Source organism: Poecile atricapillus, chromosome 14, assembly GCF_030490865.1.
Source record: "Poecile atricapillus isolate bPoeAtr1 chromosome 14, bPoeAtr1.hap1, whole genome shotgun sequence".
NCBI lineage: Eukaryota > Metazoa > Chordata > Aves > Passeriformes > Paridae > Poecile > Poecile atricapillus.
Genome location: NC_081262.1, coordinates 10,132,667 through 10,149,165, shown reverse-complemented (window position 1 = coordinate 10,149,165; position 16,499 = coordinate 10,132,667). Strand labels below are relative to the sequence as shown.

At 37.4% G+C, this 16,499-nt stretch overlaps 2 protein-coding genes across 2 annotated transcripts in view; one reads left to right on the top strand and one right to left on the bottom strand.

The window, feature by feature from the left end:
• Positions 1 to 31: 31 nt before the first annotated feature.
• On the top strand, positions 32 to 3,714 carry AIMP2 (aminoacyl tRNA synthetase complex interacting multifunctional protein 2). Its single transcript, XM_058849588.1, has 4 exons — positions 32 to 217; positions 1,770 to 1,976; positions 2,483 to 2,714; positions 3,192 to 3,714. The coding sequence occupies exons 1-4, from the start codon at positions 32 to 34 to the stop codon at positions 3,575 to 3,577; spliced, it is 1,011 nt and encodes a 336-aa protein (XP_058705571.1). The 3' UTR covers positions 3,578 to 3,714.
• Positions 3,715 to 3,908: 194 nt separating this feature from the next.
• EIF2AK1 (eukaryotic translation initiation factor 2 alpha kinase 1) overlaps positions 3,909 to 16,499 on the bottom strand; it is a 13,393-nt gene continuing 802 nt past the window's right edge. Inside the window, exons 3-16 of the mRNA XM_058849972.1 lie at positions 16,152 to 16,310; positions 14,744 to 14,880; positions 14,039 to 14,070; positions 13,488 to 13,587; positions 12,758 to 12,838; positions 12,295 to 12,392; positions 10,621 to 10,674; positions 9,930 to 10,329; positions 8,741 to 8,852; positions 7,169 to 7,275; positions 5,375 to 5,495; positions 5,181 to 5,260; positions 4,577 to 4,810; positions 3,909 to 4,111 (exon numbers count right to left, since the gene is read on the bottom strand). Of these exons, the coding sequence (XP_058705955.1) occupies positions 3,989 to 4,111; positions 4,577 to 4,810; positions 5,181 to 5,260; positions 5,375 to 5,495; positions 7,169 to 7,275; positions 8,741 to 8,852; positions 9,930 to 10,329; positions 10,621 to 10,674; positions 12,295 to 12,392; positions 12,758 to 12,838; positions 13,488 to 13,587; positions 14,039 to 14,070; positions 14,744 to 14,880; positions 16,152 to 16,310 (1,838 nt within the window). The 3' untranslated portion in view covers positions 3,909 to 3,988. The remainder of the gene's footprint in view (positions 4,112 to 4,576; positions 4,811 to 5,180; positions 5,261 to 5,374; positions 5,496 to 7,168; positions 7,276 to 8,740; positions 8,853 to 9,929; positions 10,330 to 10,620; positions 10,675 to 12,294; positions 12,393 to 12,757; positions 12,839 to 13,487; positions 13,588 to 14,038; positions 14,071 to 14,743; positions 14,881 to 16,151; positions 16,311 to 16,499) is intronic.

The following is a 16,499-nucleotide window of genomic DNA, read 5'->3' as shown; positions in this document are numbered from 1 at the left end:
CCACGCGTGTCAGTATCGTGCCGCTCCGCCAATGGGCGCGGGGGTGGACAGCCCGGAGGCGGTGGAGCGGGCGCGCGGCCGGCCGGGAGCCGCCATGCCCGCGATGTACAAGGTGCGGCCGCTGCACGGCACGGCGGTGCTGGCGGAGCACCTGCCCAGCTGCATGTACCCCCTGCCCAACCTGCACCGCGCCCCCGGCACCGCCGCGCTGCCGCAGGTAGGAGCGAAGGGTGGGCGGAAGGACCTGCTCAGGCTGCGGCCCACGGTGCTCGCCCTGGAGAGGTCAAGCATGCGGCCGCTGGGCCGGTGTTCCCTCCGGTGAGAGCCCCAGCCCCTGTTTGGGATCGGGAGGAGCCTCCGTTGCAAGAGCGCTCCCGGGGACGAGTTCACCGCCTCAACCCGCGGGAGGGGCTCTGGCCCCGCCTCGCCTTAAGCGGCGCTTCCGAGGGTTAAATAAAATAAACGTTTTCAGGAATTTCTCTGTAATGCTTTTTAAGCCTTCAGAAGTTCTCATTTTGACTTTCCTAGGCTTCGCGTGTGTTCCTGTCGCGGTTTTTATGTGTGAGTGGCCGTGCCGAGCTCCCTGTCAGCCCCGGGAGAGTGCCCAGCGGGCCTCGTTCCGTCCTGCTGCATCATCGCTCTGCTGGCTCAGCTCGGGTGTTAGCCAGCTACACACCTTCTATTTCTAGTCTCAGTTTCTTTTGCCTCAAATAAGACAAAATTTCCAAATGCTGTGTTACATAGGACTAATTGAGCAGCCTCTCTCCAGTGCCAGGAATGCATGGAATTCTCACAGGCCACTTGTGGCCAAATTTAGTTTAACGCCGTCACGGATTTGCTGTGCCTTCACCCAGGTTGATGGTGGAGATACTGAGCAGGAGTAACTTTGGGGCAGAACTTAACAGGAATGCTAACGAAATGTCTTCCCATTGCAAAGTATGGAATTGTGTACTAACTAAATAATGGTCACGTACGAGGTCTTCCCTTGTCTTTGAGAATATTTTAAGTGGATATAATGATTTTGCTTGGATGCCTTGTTTATCTCTTCATCCATGATCGTTTGGGTTTTGTTAATCCTTATTCAGGATGCTTAGAAATAGGCTATTTGAAGATTTTTCTTTAACGTTATTTTAAGCTTGTAGACTTAAAACCTGCCACAGGAATACATTTTTCATCTTCTTTTATGAGATTGTAACATGAGATTGCTTGTGAGGTAATTGAGATAAAAAGCTACATTGGTATTAACGTGTAACAAAGCCCATGATCTTTTTTTTTCCACTACAATTTATATTCTCTGAAACAAAGACTGAATCCACACAATATACCATCCATCTAAGCCTGCAGGGCTTTTTTACTTGTATTAACTACCTGATTTGTCAAAAAGTTTCCTTGTTTGGCTGCTGTACCACAAACTTACCCATCTGCTCTTCAGGGCTGAAAAGAACCTGACAAGCTGTCTTTGATTTTTCAGTCATTGTTCAGCACTTCACTGCCAACTCTTTGTCTGATCTTGACTGTGTTACAGAGTTTGCTGTAACTAATGGTTTAAAAAAATCTATTAAGCAGGAAGATTTCAGGAATTGATTAAATATGCCATCTCACTACACTCATACAGACATGATATAAGATATAAGCCCATGATATTCACAATAGTCTGGTTATTTGAAGGGTTTTAGTCTTTCAAGACTTAAATGTTAAGTGAGCTGTGGACTATTTTGACAGTGAGCTGAGTGAAGATTTATGTGGCCTTGTTTTTTCCTCTCCTGTAGGAAGAGGTTGACCCATCACTTCTAGCACTTGAATCCCGCCAGGAAGAGATTCTGAAGCGTTTATATGAACTGAAGAGTGCTGTTGATGGGCTCTCCAAGATGATACAAACCCCTGATGCTGACTTTGATGTAACAAATATAATTCAAACTGATGAATTTTCTCCTTTGACAACAAACACAGCAGATTTAGATCTGATGCTTGGAAAGGTGGGCAGTTACATTGATAGATGCTTTCTCAACATTCAGTTTTCAGGGTTGGAAAGGGGGCATTAAAACCTGGGACACTCAGAATTCAATATACAACCTATAATTATAATTTCATTTTGGCCATCCAGATTATAGGTACAAACATTTATAAATACTAGTACGATATATACTCATTTGGATATCATTTCAAGCAAGAATAGTTAATTGTGAAATTTCAGCAGTTGGTTTATTGTTAGTTACTAAACTGGAAACTTTAATATTGGCTTCATCTTGGAATAGAATTTATTTCAGTCATGTCCTTGAATTACATGTCAAGGAAGGAGGATGTTTAAAGGCTTACACAAGTTTTAAATGTCCAAGCTTGAATTTATTTACTTGAATGTTGTTAGGATTTCAGATATACAAATGCATGACTATGTACATTCTGGTGTCAAATGAAAGCAGTAGTTATGAGTATGATCTGGAATGTGTCTTACCTGCTGAATATTATCTTACTTTCCTTTCAGGATTATGGTGCCCTGAAAGATGTTGTCATTAATGCAAATCCTTCTGTACCTCCACTGTCACTGTTAGTGATACACAGTCTGCTTTGTGAACGATACAAAATATTATCAGCTGTTCACACACATTCATCAGTGAAAAGTGTGCCAGAAAACCTCTTGAAATGCTTTGGAGAGCAGACTAAGAAGCAGCCACGTCATGAGTATCAGTTGGGCTTTACTCTGATTTGGAAGGATGGTAAGAATGAAATTTTTAGATCAATATTTTACAGTAGATGAGAAAATTAAACTTGTGCTATAAACCCTTGCACACAGATGCCTCAGTGTCCCTGTGCTGACATATGGACATGATAAAACAGGAAACATTTTTGTTCTCTTTTCATAGCTGTGAAGCATGCTGAGCCAGAAGATGATGCTTGTTTATAGTTACTGCTGTTAAAATACACGTGACATTGACAGAGTTGTTTGTACCCTCATGATTTTTTTTAATAAAAAATTTTTCAGTTTCTACAAATAAGGTATCTAGAAAAGAAAGTTTGGGGGAGATTTGGCTGAATTTTTTAAAAAGTAATCTCTTTATCCCACAGGACTCAAAACTGTTCATCAGGTCAATGATATTAACAGTGATGCTGGCATCACAAATGTACATCATGGAATTACCATTCTAGTTAATTACTAATTTGTATTCACTTTTTTTCCCTTCTGTTAATTTCAGTTCCCAAACCCCAGATGAAGTTTAGCATTCAAACCATGTGCCCTATAGAAGGAGAGGGGAACATCGCTCGATTTCTCTTTTCCCTGTTTGGGCATAAGTACAATGCAGTTACCTCAACTCTGATCGACAGCTGGGTGGACACAGCCATCTTCCAGCTGAAAGAAGGCAGCAGCAAGGAGAGAGGAGCAGTGCTGCGCTCCATGAATGCTGCCCTGGGCAAGAGCTCGTGGCTGGTGGGCAATGAACTGACGGTGGCTGATGTGGTGGCGTGGTGTGCGCTGCAGCAGACAGGCACTGCCAACAGCGCCCCGGCCAACGTGCAGAAGTGGATGAAGTCCTGTGAGAATCTGGCACCTTTCAGCTCTGTGATGAAGCTACTCAAGTGAGCCCCTGCCCTTCATAGTGATGTTGTTTTAATCTTATTCCACCTCATGCGTGCTGTAATGTTTGAGTCCTTTTTGAGATGTATTTTAGATACGACAGTTGGACAGAATCCTAAAATAATAAAAGCATTACAGCTGCCTTTTGGGTGTGACCTTCCTTGTTTTGTTACTCTTGCATAACACATTTGTTCACTGGCTGAGGTATGTAAATTAACCCTATGTAAATACAAGTTGTGCTCTTAATTTTTCCAGTGCAACATGATCCCTTTCTCAGGAGCCTTTGGTCAAGGCAAAAAAAATAAATACTTTTTAAGAACAGACAGCCAAACAAAAACGCATTGAAATATTTTATGTAAAAAAAAAAGAAACATTTTATATAACTTAACACACAATTGAGGTTAGTTCTTCCTTTACTCAAACAGGAGAGCCTAGTCTTGTTTGTTCATCCTGCTCTTCAGAAAGCAGTCTTATTGTCTCCCTCAGCTTCTCTATTTCTTCTTCTTGCTGTCTCACCTTCTGTTGGAGGTTAGAAATAACCTGAAAATGAGTGAGTTTAGTTCACTTATAGCTCAGCAAGGATAAAGCCTTACAGACCTACTCGAATTGTGTTTGCAATCCACTACAGACACAATGCAGCAGCACTCAAGCTATTCTGCATTCTTGATGCTACAACTTAATCCACACAGCACTAGGACATGGAAAGGAAAAATGATTAGAAGAATCTGCAGATGTGATGAAAACCTTTTGAAAGCTTTGCTGACCTATAAAAAATACATCTCAATTGTACAGCCTTCAGAAAGTTGCCTAAAGTAATGACCAGCTATCTCATTGCAGAGACACCAGAAATAATACAGTGGCCTAAATACTGTAATCAGAAAGAGTCTTAAGAGGAACATGTGATTAGGTTCAAAGCCAAACAAATAATGCAGGCAGGGATACAAAGAACATTTTCTTTTTGTGTTCCTTTAGGTATTCAGGGTTGGGGTTACTGGCACAACTTACCTGGTCTGTGGTGTGGAAGAGTTCACTGTCCCGAAGCTGAGCCGCTGTTGGGCGTTCTGTAGCTCTGGGACTGGTGAGGAGTTTCACATACTTGGCCTGAGTAGGCCATTTCTTGTAGAACGTGTGAGGAATTTGGCCAGTCCTTAAATGTGTAAGAACTTCTGTTCTTTCCATTTCTGTTCCAAATGGCTGGAAGAGTTCTAGCAGGATAACACCCATGCTGTACATGTCTGACTGTTAATGAGGTGAAGAGAAAGTTCTGGGATAACTGCTATTTTAACTCAGTGGGCTTCTTTTTCTCATAAAATCATTATATGAATAAGTTTCACAACAATGAAGTTTCATGATGATATGAAGAGTATCATGACACTACTAAAAGAACACAAATTCAAATCTAAATATGTTCTCAACATACTAAGAAAATAACTTGCTTTAATAGCAAACGAGAAGGCAAAGATGAAATCATGTTTCAATAAAAATACTAGGAATGATAATAGGAGGAATATGTATTTATCAAATATATATTTGCATATTGAAAGGCTTGATTTATTTCTATTATCTACCTATATTTAATAAAGAAAAGGAGAAACAAAAAGTTTTCTACCTTGAAATCATAGTGAGATCCCTGCAGTTGTTCTGGTGAGGCATAGAGGCAGGTCCCCACTCCTGAAGTATGTGTCAGTCCTTTGAAAGGCAATTGAGACTTAGCAAGTATTGTTACCCTTGCAAGTAACAGTTTAATGATTTTAATATCATAGAAACTTAAACACTGAAACCCATTACACTTTCTTCTCTTACCATTTATCCTTTCTGTCTGAAACCACTGGTCTGCATCATCCCAAAGAAGGTCTTTGCAGGCTAATCCAAAGTCACCTATTTTTACCTGATGATCTGATCCATGTAGAAAGATATTTCTAGGCTGCAAATGAAGACAGAATACAATTTAAAAATATGTCTATATAAAGAATTAGGGAATTTCAGGTGTTTAGAAGTCTATAAAATCCAGTGTTTCACAGGTATGATTAACATTTTTTAGTGAGAAAGGAAAAAATAGACATTGCTAATACCAAACAATGTGTTAGCAACACCATTTAGGACAAAAAGACCAGATACCTAGAAGAAGGATCTAGAAAAAAAGGAAGAAAAGCAAAACAGAAAAACCAAGATTTAGTAAAAAGATGAAGTACTTTTTTTTCCCCAACAAAAACTGGGAAATTTGCAGAACAGTAAACAGGAACAGGCAAGAGTGGACAGTAAATTTGACCAACTGATGTAGCAGGAAGGATGACTAAATATCATTGGGCTAGACATAATACAAACCAAAATACATTTTTTTGTGTGATAAGCAGCTGCAATATGCTACATAGTTCTGGGAAGCTGCTATGAAAAAAAAGAGCCAAATTATGACAGACTTGAGAGCTCTGACTCAGAAAACTGAAACAGTTTTTAGCCATATATTTTGGTTTTAGGACCACTAAAGAGGAGAAATGCAAGCATTATGTATCTCGAAAAATCTCCCAACTTGCTCAGGTGGCACAAAGGAAATGGTCTTTTATTAGTGTATAAAGGAGATGTGAATAGCTTAAGAGGTAGGCAATCTCCATTCTTTTCTTTTATTCAATGCAGATTAAATTTAAAAAATGCAGCACTGTTGAACAAGTTGCTAGGCTTCTCATATCCACTTAAGTAAAAACATATCCAGGACACCCACCCACTGGGCTTCTGTTCTCAGATATTCACACAGAAAGATTTCCTTAGAATATTATCCCAGAAATTACAGTCTCTGGTAGGTATTTGTAAAATCACCATTAGAATATGGTGAAAACCATGAGAACTGGCTCAAAACCAGGTTTACAGTAACTGTATAGAATTCTGAAATTCTTTATATAACTATCAGATTTTGGACAATAAGGCCATGATGATGCTAAATGGGAAGGCAAACTGAAAAACTCTTCACCCTGAAACAGTTGACAGAAAAATTAAAATTAATCCAGAGTGAAGATTGTGTGATTTCAAGTAGTTCCAGGCTTCCACATGTGAAGTTTTAATAATCATGATTTCTTCATACAGCTGCTGTATCAGATGCAGAAAACCTGAGCAGGAAGCAAAGTAGGAAAACACATGCTCACTTCCTTGCTATTCAGGTTATCAGTAAGCAAGCAACTGGAACATATTTGCAAAAGCTAACTGTATGTAGTTAGCAAACTGAGGTCTAGTCAAGGGGCTTTGATTATTTTTGTAATTACCGAAATAATTTTTTTTTTAGGTAATTAAGTTCCTACCCTGGTTAAGGAAAGACTGAGACAAAAGAAAACCAATCTGACCATGCTTGTTCCTGACAGGAAAATGGCTTCAAAGGAGAAAACACCTCCAGAGTTTAAAATCCACTTTGAAGTCAGTGTAACTTAGTACTATGCTGATAGTAAAGAAAGTATAGCACTGCTATAAAGGAGATTATGTATTTTTTCTTATGCAACAACTAAATTAAGAGCCCAGGTCATCTCTAATACAACTATGAAGTTGCTTTCATTATCCCATAATGAAAACTGTCTTTGTTTTCTTCAACCTCAAGTAATAATTCGATGAACTTACTTTAATGTCTCGATGCATCACTCCCATGCTATGGATATAGCAAACCCCTTCTACCACCTCCCGGAAAATCTTCATTGTCCAGCAAACATCCACAAGATGGTATGGACCTTAAAACAATTTAAATTATTTCAGCTAGTTTTACTAAGTTATGCAAGAATATGGTGGTATGTCTTATTGAATTCTCTTTATTTATGCTGTAGAATAAATTTTTAACAGAATGAGCAAATAGGGATTTTACCATGTCTCTCTCAAGATATTATTTCTGAATCAGCAAAAAGTCACTAAGATTAAAATTCCAAAAAGGAAATTTCAGGGAACATGAACCTATGTCCTCCTGAAAAGATTCTTCCAAACCCCATCAGATAGTTATTTGATTATGGATTTAACAAACTCTTTACTTTCATGTAAATTCTGACCTAGCATGAAAAATACAATTCCAGATAAAATCATACTAATTTATGTAGTGACATGCTGTCGGTATTGCTTTGCACTTTTCTTGTTTTGTTTCTAATCCTTCTGCTGCTCTGCTACCCTCTGAAATTCCTTAATCTCCTCTGGCTCTAGATGTCCTATAAAAATTTAGCACATCCTTGTTTTGACCATTTTCCACATTACTATTTTATTAAACTACATCATCACCCTGCTCTAATGACCCATATTTAACTTGTCTTTTTGAACAGTCACCATTTACTCACATTTGGATTTCCATTTCTTCATGTCTAACCTATGATAACATTCATCTTTTCCATGAAAATGTGTGAAAACAGCATTTTGCAAGCTCAAATGCAATTGTAATTCTGTAATTTCCTGACCAGGAACATCATCTTTTAGCTCACGAAAGCTAAAAGATTATGATTGCAGGAGAGATTAGTGGAAGTCAACTGACAGTTTGCTAGTAAACCTGTCTCTATGAATGAAAATAACAGATTTACCTTAATAGTGATTAAAACCAAGATAAAACATTAATTATACATTTTGTTTTACAACCTGATGTGCATATGCTGCTTTTATACAACCACCCCAGAGAATGGAACATGTCTCTACTGCTTTAAAAGCATTGAATTTGTTCTTCCAAATGTCAGGTTACTGATGACTGCTTGGTAGGAGGGCATGAGAACCCCCTGGTCACTCAGAAAAAGTCAATGTTCCATTCTTTAACCTATTACAAATTAACCTGTCTGGATCAAATTATATAATTGTATTTTCCACAGCAGATAAATTAGCCCATAACCAGCTTTCTGAGAAGCAGCAGATTCTGTCAATAAAAAACTCTGTTCCAAATAAGAAGTATTGCCCAGACACTGATCTCCCCTGGTAACAACTATGCCTCAGGCATTCAGTCATTCTTTTTTGAAGAGCTGTCTAAAACTCAGGAATTTCAATTCTTTTACCAACATCTATCATGCAAAAATTCAATACAAGCTGCTATTTGATTAAGTCAATAAAGAATTTAATTAAAATCTGTATTATAAGCTGCTGAAGTAAAACAAAATTAGATAACTGCAGTTCAAATTACCAAAAAAAAAAAAAAATTCTTTGCTTTACAATGAATAAGGTAGTGATGAGTCTTACTAGAGGGGTCCTCTGAACTCTTGTTGCATCTTTTATTACGGTCAGCAATCCAATCCCACAAGGATATTTCACACAACTGCATTTGTATATGAAGCATCAGATGATACTCCACCTAACAGAAAAATAAGTCCATAATTTTGCCACTGTAACATGAACAGTACTTCTTTAGTTATTTTCTTTAAAGCAAATAAATCCAAAATTTATTAAACAAAAAACCCCTCCAAAAACAGGTACCAAAAGGACATCAAATATAGTATTAGTTATCTACTGCACTCAAGAAGCAGATGCAACAATGCTATCTAGTTTTGGGCAGTTTTTTGATTGTTTCTCAAATTTTAACAATTGTTATATGATAAATGCTAATAAAACTGCCAGATGCATCTTTAATATTCAAATTAAAGTTTGAAGCCTTCTAGAAACACTACACAGAGGTTTATTCCAGCTTAACCAATATAAAATAGCAGAAAAAAAAATCGGCTTCTTGATGCAGAATTTTATGGAATCACAGAATTGTTTAGGTTGGTAAAGACCTTTGAGCCCAACTATTTTGATTTATTAACATTAATATGTAGCTCAGTTTCTGGTAATGGACCAGTTCATCTGATAACCTGGACAACTCAAGCAGACACCTTTAAAACTGGATTTCTTCCAAGAGGGAATTCCAAGTGATAGCAAAAGCTTGAAGCATTCTAGAGCTGGCTGTGGTTATACAAAAGGTATCAGTAGTATGGGATAAATGACAGCAAGGTTTTAGAGCACAAGTGATTCCCTACTCAAATCTGCTTTTATCTCTTCCCCAAGTACTCCTACACTGCATGGGCACCTCATGACATTCCAAGACACTTTCATCGGTAACAGCTACTTTAGCTATCATTAGCAGAAGCTAAAGACTTTTAATTTTGATGGGACTGTTTAATGCAGCAGTAACACTTTGTATTCATGCAGGTACTTTGAAAGGACTCAAGATGCCTAACATATGGAGAGTTCCTCATAGATGCTGAGCTTTGCCAGCTCCTCTGGTCAGCTTCCTTGTAATGATGTTACCCACTTAAGTAAAAATTGTCTGAACCTTTGGCTCTATTTACAGTCATTCCACTCTTTTAAATTCATTTTAATAAATAATTCATTTCCACTGTCTACTGAACTACTTTAAAAACATCACAAAATTAGACAGCAGATAAGTATTTACCTCAAACTCTCCACAGAGTGCTACCTCATTTTTGGAGCATCCTTCAGAGCAGGACTTGCTCTCAGAGCAGGATTCACTTTCAGTGCTAGCATCTTGATCCAGACTGGAATGAGTTCCCTGTGTTGAATGATTGTCTACATCAGTTGATAAGGTGTTAACATTAACAATATGTGTTAACACACGGTCTTCTTGTAGTTCTATGGATAATTCACATTTATTTGGTTTCACATACTCTTTGCTACTGCTGTTTGTAAAGTCATTCCGTACATCCATATTCTGCACAGATTCTCTGTGCACATTTTCAAGACTGGTACTGTCACAGGGCTTCTTTTCTTGTGAGGTAAGGTCAGCAAAGATAATTGAACTACCACTTTCTACACTCTGGATGTGACAGCGATCACTGAAAATATCAAAGGGAGAGAAATCCAAATAAGTACACGGTTTCATGCCATCTATTTGTGATACACCATGCTGAATTTTTTCCCCAATTGCAAACAGCACTCCCAAGTAAGAGTTCAGCTGCTTCCCCACATAAAACTCCAGGATTACATAACTGTCAGTGCAGGCTCCAGCTGATTTAATACTTTCTACCAGCAGGAATTTCGGACAGCTGTCCCAGACAGCAACATCTCAGATACACAGCTGAAGTTAAAGTTGCATATACCTTACCACTGAGGTTAGTAATACTCACTTGCTATTCTTATGCTCCAAAAATAATGGCTGCAGCTCCATTATTGCTTTACCTGTTGGATACAAAGATAAATATGGTATTTCATAAAACAAAGAATGTATCTACATATTTACTAAAAATTACCATTTAAAGTAAAGCACCTCTCTGAATTTAACTTTGTTACCTGTGGATAGTTCTAGATTACCTCATTTCTGCTGCAAAAGGGCCTTTTTAAGTCTGCTAAGAAGCTACCCTAATATGCATTTTATTTATCTCTAAATGAAAAGAAAATATATGTTGTACAAAGTCACTAAAAGGGTTGTACTGGGCTTGCTTAGATATTTACTTAGACTTCATCTTTCAGAAGTCAGCCTGTTCAAAGTAAGAGTTTAAAATGTATAGAATAACACACAGTTACAGAAGCAGCTCCACAAGGCATCACCCTTCACATCACAATGTTGCTGCTTTGAAGACACTTGATATCTTGAAAATAATTGTCATTAAAATTGCATTTTTATATGAAAAAGCTGTTTTAGCACACAGAAGCAAGTATAAAACATAAATCTTGTACGACAAGGGAAACCATTAAGTACCACAGAAGCTACCTGTAGATTTCATTATGCACTTCCATTACCACCATTAAATACTTATGAAGGACCCCCAGCATTAAACATTTGCTTCCCTCGAGATTCTCAGGATCATTGGTTAAAGATTTTCCTGTTTTAATCTACTGTCAACTTCCTATGCATTTATGCATTTTCTTTTGTGCTTATGGCTGGCTGGGCATCAAGTCAGTGACTTGGAAAGCAATAAAGTTATACAGAGCATAACCAAACCTCCCACTAAGAGAGGATCAAAAGATTTACTTGCTAAAGGCATTCCAGGAAGGGACTAGAAAGGGACCAATGGATTAGGGTTACAAAGGGACCAAAGGACAGAGTATGCAAAGAACTGAGAACAAAGAACTTGTAGAGAAAAACTGAGAAGAAGGTGTAAAATGAACACAAAAGTAGATAAATTCTCAACAGTTACAGCCAGTGTCCGATACACAAAAAAAATCCAATTTCTCTGTCAGTGCAGGACTATGAAATACAATTCATCAAATTTAAGAAGTCTAACTTCGAAAGCAAAATAAAGAGTTTTTGGTGGGGGAGGGTTCATCAGTAAAAGTATGTATTTCCAGGTTTTCAGTTTTTCTCAGATCTTTTCCAGATCCAAAGAGAAGCATACTGGGATGCTGATTCTAGTGTTGCTACATCTCTGAGACTTCAAAACATAGTTGAAAATTTGTGGATTTTTTGTCCTATTCATCTCTTTCCCCCCAATATCTGAGGCATCTTGTTCCTCAGTGTTCATTCTTCTCCTTGTCAACTCACTACTTTTTGCATTAAAAGGTTTTCACTGCATTTCACTGACCTTTACACAACTTTAAAATCCTCCTCAGATCTTACCACAAGTAAATCTAATATTTCCACAGTTCCAAATTAATCATTGAGTAACAAATAAATTATTTGGTAAGGAGGGATTGAGTGTACAGAAGGACCTGGTGATCACTTGTAATTTCTCTTTCTTTTAGTTCTTTTAAGGAGGGGAAAAAAATCAGTCATTTTTTCGGAGAAGTAATGCTCTCCTTAAAATAACAGTACAGAGGTTGTAAGATGCAAGCAAGAATTACACAATGAGCTTTACTTTCCTTTTGGATGTACTGTTTGAACTTGTTCCATCCAAGCAGTGTGATAGCCTACAATATTGGGATGCTGCAGCCCAGCCAGCACTTTGACTTCTCGGAGCACCTAAAAAGACCAAAAAACCCACAGTGTGACACTCCTTTATTCTGAGTGCTTAGTAAACATGAAAGGTAACAAAAAGTAAGTTTCTTAGAGAGAAAGAACAGATGAAATTGTTACAGTAACAGAAAAGAATTGAAAGCTTTAAAACAAATTGATTTTCATCATTGCAGAAATGATCAAATAAAAGTAATTAATATAGTTTTTTTAATGGACTTTAACGCATCTCTTTTACTTTTTTCTACTAGGTATTGATAGGCTCAAACCTTTAGAAATTCAGAATGCATAAAATTTATATTAGCTACATTAATAAATTAGAACAGAATAAGATACAGAGGTGTTAAAACAAGGACAAAACACAGGAAGAATACCTTCATGCAATCTCTTCTTGTAGCCTTCTTAATTTCAATTTTTTTAATAGCATAGAACTGACCATCTAATTTGTTTCTGACCTGAAAACAATTGCAGTATGAGAAAATTAGATGTAAAAGTGCTTGGATTAATTAAATCCTTTCAGACCCACTATTTTCTAAAATTTTATGTCTCCACCCCATTCCTATATATTATCACCTGTATCAGGGAATGAAACTGGGATTAGGCCCCTGCTGTCATACAGGGATACTGCTAGATCCTGATAGCTGCTTAACAGGTCCTCAATAAATGTGAGACCACATTTGTCATTTCCACATGGCACATACCTCATGGGGAACCTTGGGCTGGCTAAACAAGTACTTAATTGAACATTGGATTGGATAGTTTATATTCATACTGAGTCTCATTTTTTAAAAGCAGCCACAACTAAAGCATTGGGGTGTGCAGACCAATCAGTCAATATATCCTAATACTTCACATGTCAAATAAAGAGTTTTCATTCACTTTAAAAGGATCAAAATACACAACTACAACATCTGATATATCCTGCATATGACAAACAAAACTAATTACAAGTGAGCATCTTTTGAAATGAAACAGTAACTTTCTTCTAAGGTAACATTCGCACTTCTATGCAAAAAACATTTGGCAGTACAGTTGAAACAGTAACTCCAAATTCCAATGAAATAGATATAAACAGAGTAGTTTTAGTTGGGAAGTAAAGAATACCTTGTATACTTTGCCATATCCTCCTCTTCCTAGCCTTGCAACCTCTTCAAATTCATTCAAGTATCTCGAAGTCTGTGCCTCAAAGAGAACTTCTTTTTCCCTAATCGAGAAAAGTTAGGCTGCATTAAACTAAATTACAAGTAAGATACAGCTGTACACATTCTAAAAATATTATTCACGTTATGAAAAGAAATTACTTTGACATTACCATACTGTAACAGCCTGAGTTTCAGTGAATACTGAAAATCAGCAGACTGCAAGAGCATGAATATGTGCTACAACTCTATACTCTGTTTTAACAGTGGTGTTCAGATTATTTCTTTTACATTCATGCCTGATAAATCTTGTTTTCCTGAACAGTGGCACTGACTGAAAGAGTTGTACTGAAGAACAAATTATCACCACATCATTTTGAGAATCTGGAGAAACCTTTACTTTTTTTTCTGTTTCAGAGCCAAAATATGAAATGCAGTATTAATTAAATTCAGAGTGGAGCACAGAACTTTAGGGAAGGAGTTCATTTAGTATTTCTACATGCTTTGAATACATACCCAATCGCAAGAGACTCTCCATTATCAAGTTCCTATGAAACAACAAAATCCACCATAAAAACATGCCATATAAAAAGAATAACTTGTCTGCTGTGCCAGTGACATGGACAGCTTCATCAAAACATAAACTGCAACCTTCTTGGAAGAAAATGAGGTTACTGACAGCCATTTGCATGCTGCAGAGAGCTTCAACAAATTAAAGTATTATTATCACACTGGTAATCTGTTAACATCCCTCTGCTGGAAAGATTATTGCCCTTTTAGAGTTCTGCTGGCAAACAGGATAAAATGAGGGCTCTAAAATATGCTTGAAACAAAATTAACTAGCTTAGTTCAAGCAGCGAGATAAGCAAACAGGTCTGATTCAGCCTGAAGTACAAGTACACATACTACACCCTCCACTGATATAAATATGAGATTGTAAGCATAACCAACAGTTCAAAGTTGAAAATGGATGTCTGTCAAAAAAAGCTGTAGCAATACTTATAACACCTTACTTTTGTTTATAAACATTTTAACTTGTTTTATTATTACTATTTAATAAGGTAAAAAAACTGGTTTGCACCTAGAGAGCCAGAGAATGTCGTCCTAAACAGCTAAGGATTTATTTTGTATAATTATTAAAGACTTAATTCAATATTAAAAGAACCCCTAAACAAAAGCTCCTAACTGCAGAAGCTGCCAAAGATGTGTAACAAAACTTACCCCATTAAGTACTTGTTGATTAGCTGCTTTCATCAGTTCAGTAATGGCTCTGTTGTGTTGCAGTCTTACAGTACTAAATTCATCACAAAAGACAAAAGGGGAGAGTAATCCTGTTCTTGTGAAAGTCTGACGAAGAACTGCACAAAAGAACAGAGAAAGGTCAGAAAAACATTAAATAAAGCCAGCCAATAAGACCACATAACGTTTTTAAACAGAAAAAGATATGAAAGATATTTGAAAGATAACGTGTCTGAAAAACTGAACAGTCTCTCGTACTCTAATGCAGTTCCCATACTCTTAGCAATTAAAACTAATTCAATCCAAACTAGAGCTGCTCTATGGGAATCCCTTCACATAATAAGTGTCATGCCTTCCAGGGTCACAACTGCATCTCCTTCCTCACCTCAGCAGATGAGTTATAGAAACAGTCACCCATTCGCTTACATTTTACTTTTGGATTAGTTTTCATCAGTGAAAAGAAAAATTCAAAGCAGGCTCACAAATATGAGGATGCATTTATAATCAAAAGTGGTAATGTCAAGGTTTTTCAATTCCCATCCAAACCCACACACTTGTGCACATACTCAAACAGAGAATGAAGTCCCTCCCACCACCTCATCTTTCTCATATGGAGTAAAACAACTGTGGCAAGCAAAACCTCATAAATGCTGGAGATTTTGTGTTGGGTGCAGCTATGATGTTATAAATGGCATGAATTTTAGCTATGAAAAACACATTAGATTTTATTGTCTACAGTCATGTTAAGTAAGGACAAAACCCTTGGATATGCTTTCTTAAATTTACCTTTCATTAGGTATACACCTAAATGAACAAAACACCCATGATAAGTCATGTACCAGGAAGATATTTTAAAAGTAACACTTCACACTTAAAAATGTGAATTCCCTGAATGGTATCAAGAGACATAATGGAAAAAAAAAATTTTAAAGGTATTTACTCAGATTTTCACAGAATATAATTTTTAAGTATTTAAATTTTAAATACTTAAAAAAGTATTTAAAAGTATTTAATAGAAGACTCTATTGCAACTATTTCTTGATAAATATTTTATTAAATTCCTCTTCTACCAGCATTTTTAGATCACATTTAACAGTAATATAATTTAACCTGCTGCCCTTCTCATGATGCAACTCACACAGTCTAGCTGAGAACTGTCTGATCCTTACATCTACAGCAATATTCTGTTACTGTTTTCAAAAATAAGACAAGTTGTCATTGCCAATTTAGCTGATTCAAGATATTCATCCTCTTCACAGAATCATTCTTGTCCCAACGGGATGAAACGTACAGCTTTGTATTGATATTACACTGTAACTCTGCACAGAAGGGTCTGGTACATACTGCACTAAGGCAGTTTGAGAGACAGGAATGAACTCCTGTTACTAACTTCGGAACAAACCCCTGGAGTGAACGGGGTTGTGTGTGTACATGTGGCAGAGGTGCTCCAGCAGTGACACAAGCAGCAGCTGGTTCTGGATTGTCGAAGTGAACTTCACAAATTTTTGCGACCCGTTTGCAACTCGCAGCTCCGCCGGCACATCCGATTCTGGAAAAGGACAGTCAGAAGAATGAACTTGGGTCTCAGTACACACCTATTTACCTGAACACCAGTACAGCCAGCCACACAGCTTCAACATAACCCTGGCTCGCAGAGGCAGCACTCGAGCTGCCACAGAGCGAGTGGCTTAAGAGGCTAATTAGAAACCAAATTAATTTTTTTAAGTGTACACGGAAA

What these genes read in the sequence shown, in the direction of transcription:
- AIMP2 (XM_058849588.1), top strand. Translation starts at nt 32, where the DNA reads ATGGGCGCGGGGGTGGACAGCCCGGAGGCGGTGGAGCGGGCGCGCGGC. An exon ending in GCACCGCCGCGCTGCCGCAG is followed by an intron (nt 218 to 1,769) that starts GTAGGAGCGAAG and finishes CCTCTCCTGTAG; the next exon opens with GAAGAGGTTGACCCATCACT. An exon ending in TACTCTGATTTGGAAGGATG is followed by an intron (nt 2,715 to 3,191) that starts GTAAGAATGAAA and finishes TGTTAATTTCAG; the next exon opens with TTCCCAAACCCCAGATGAAG.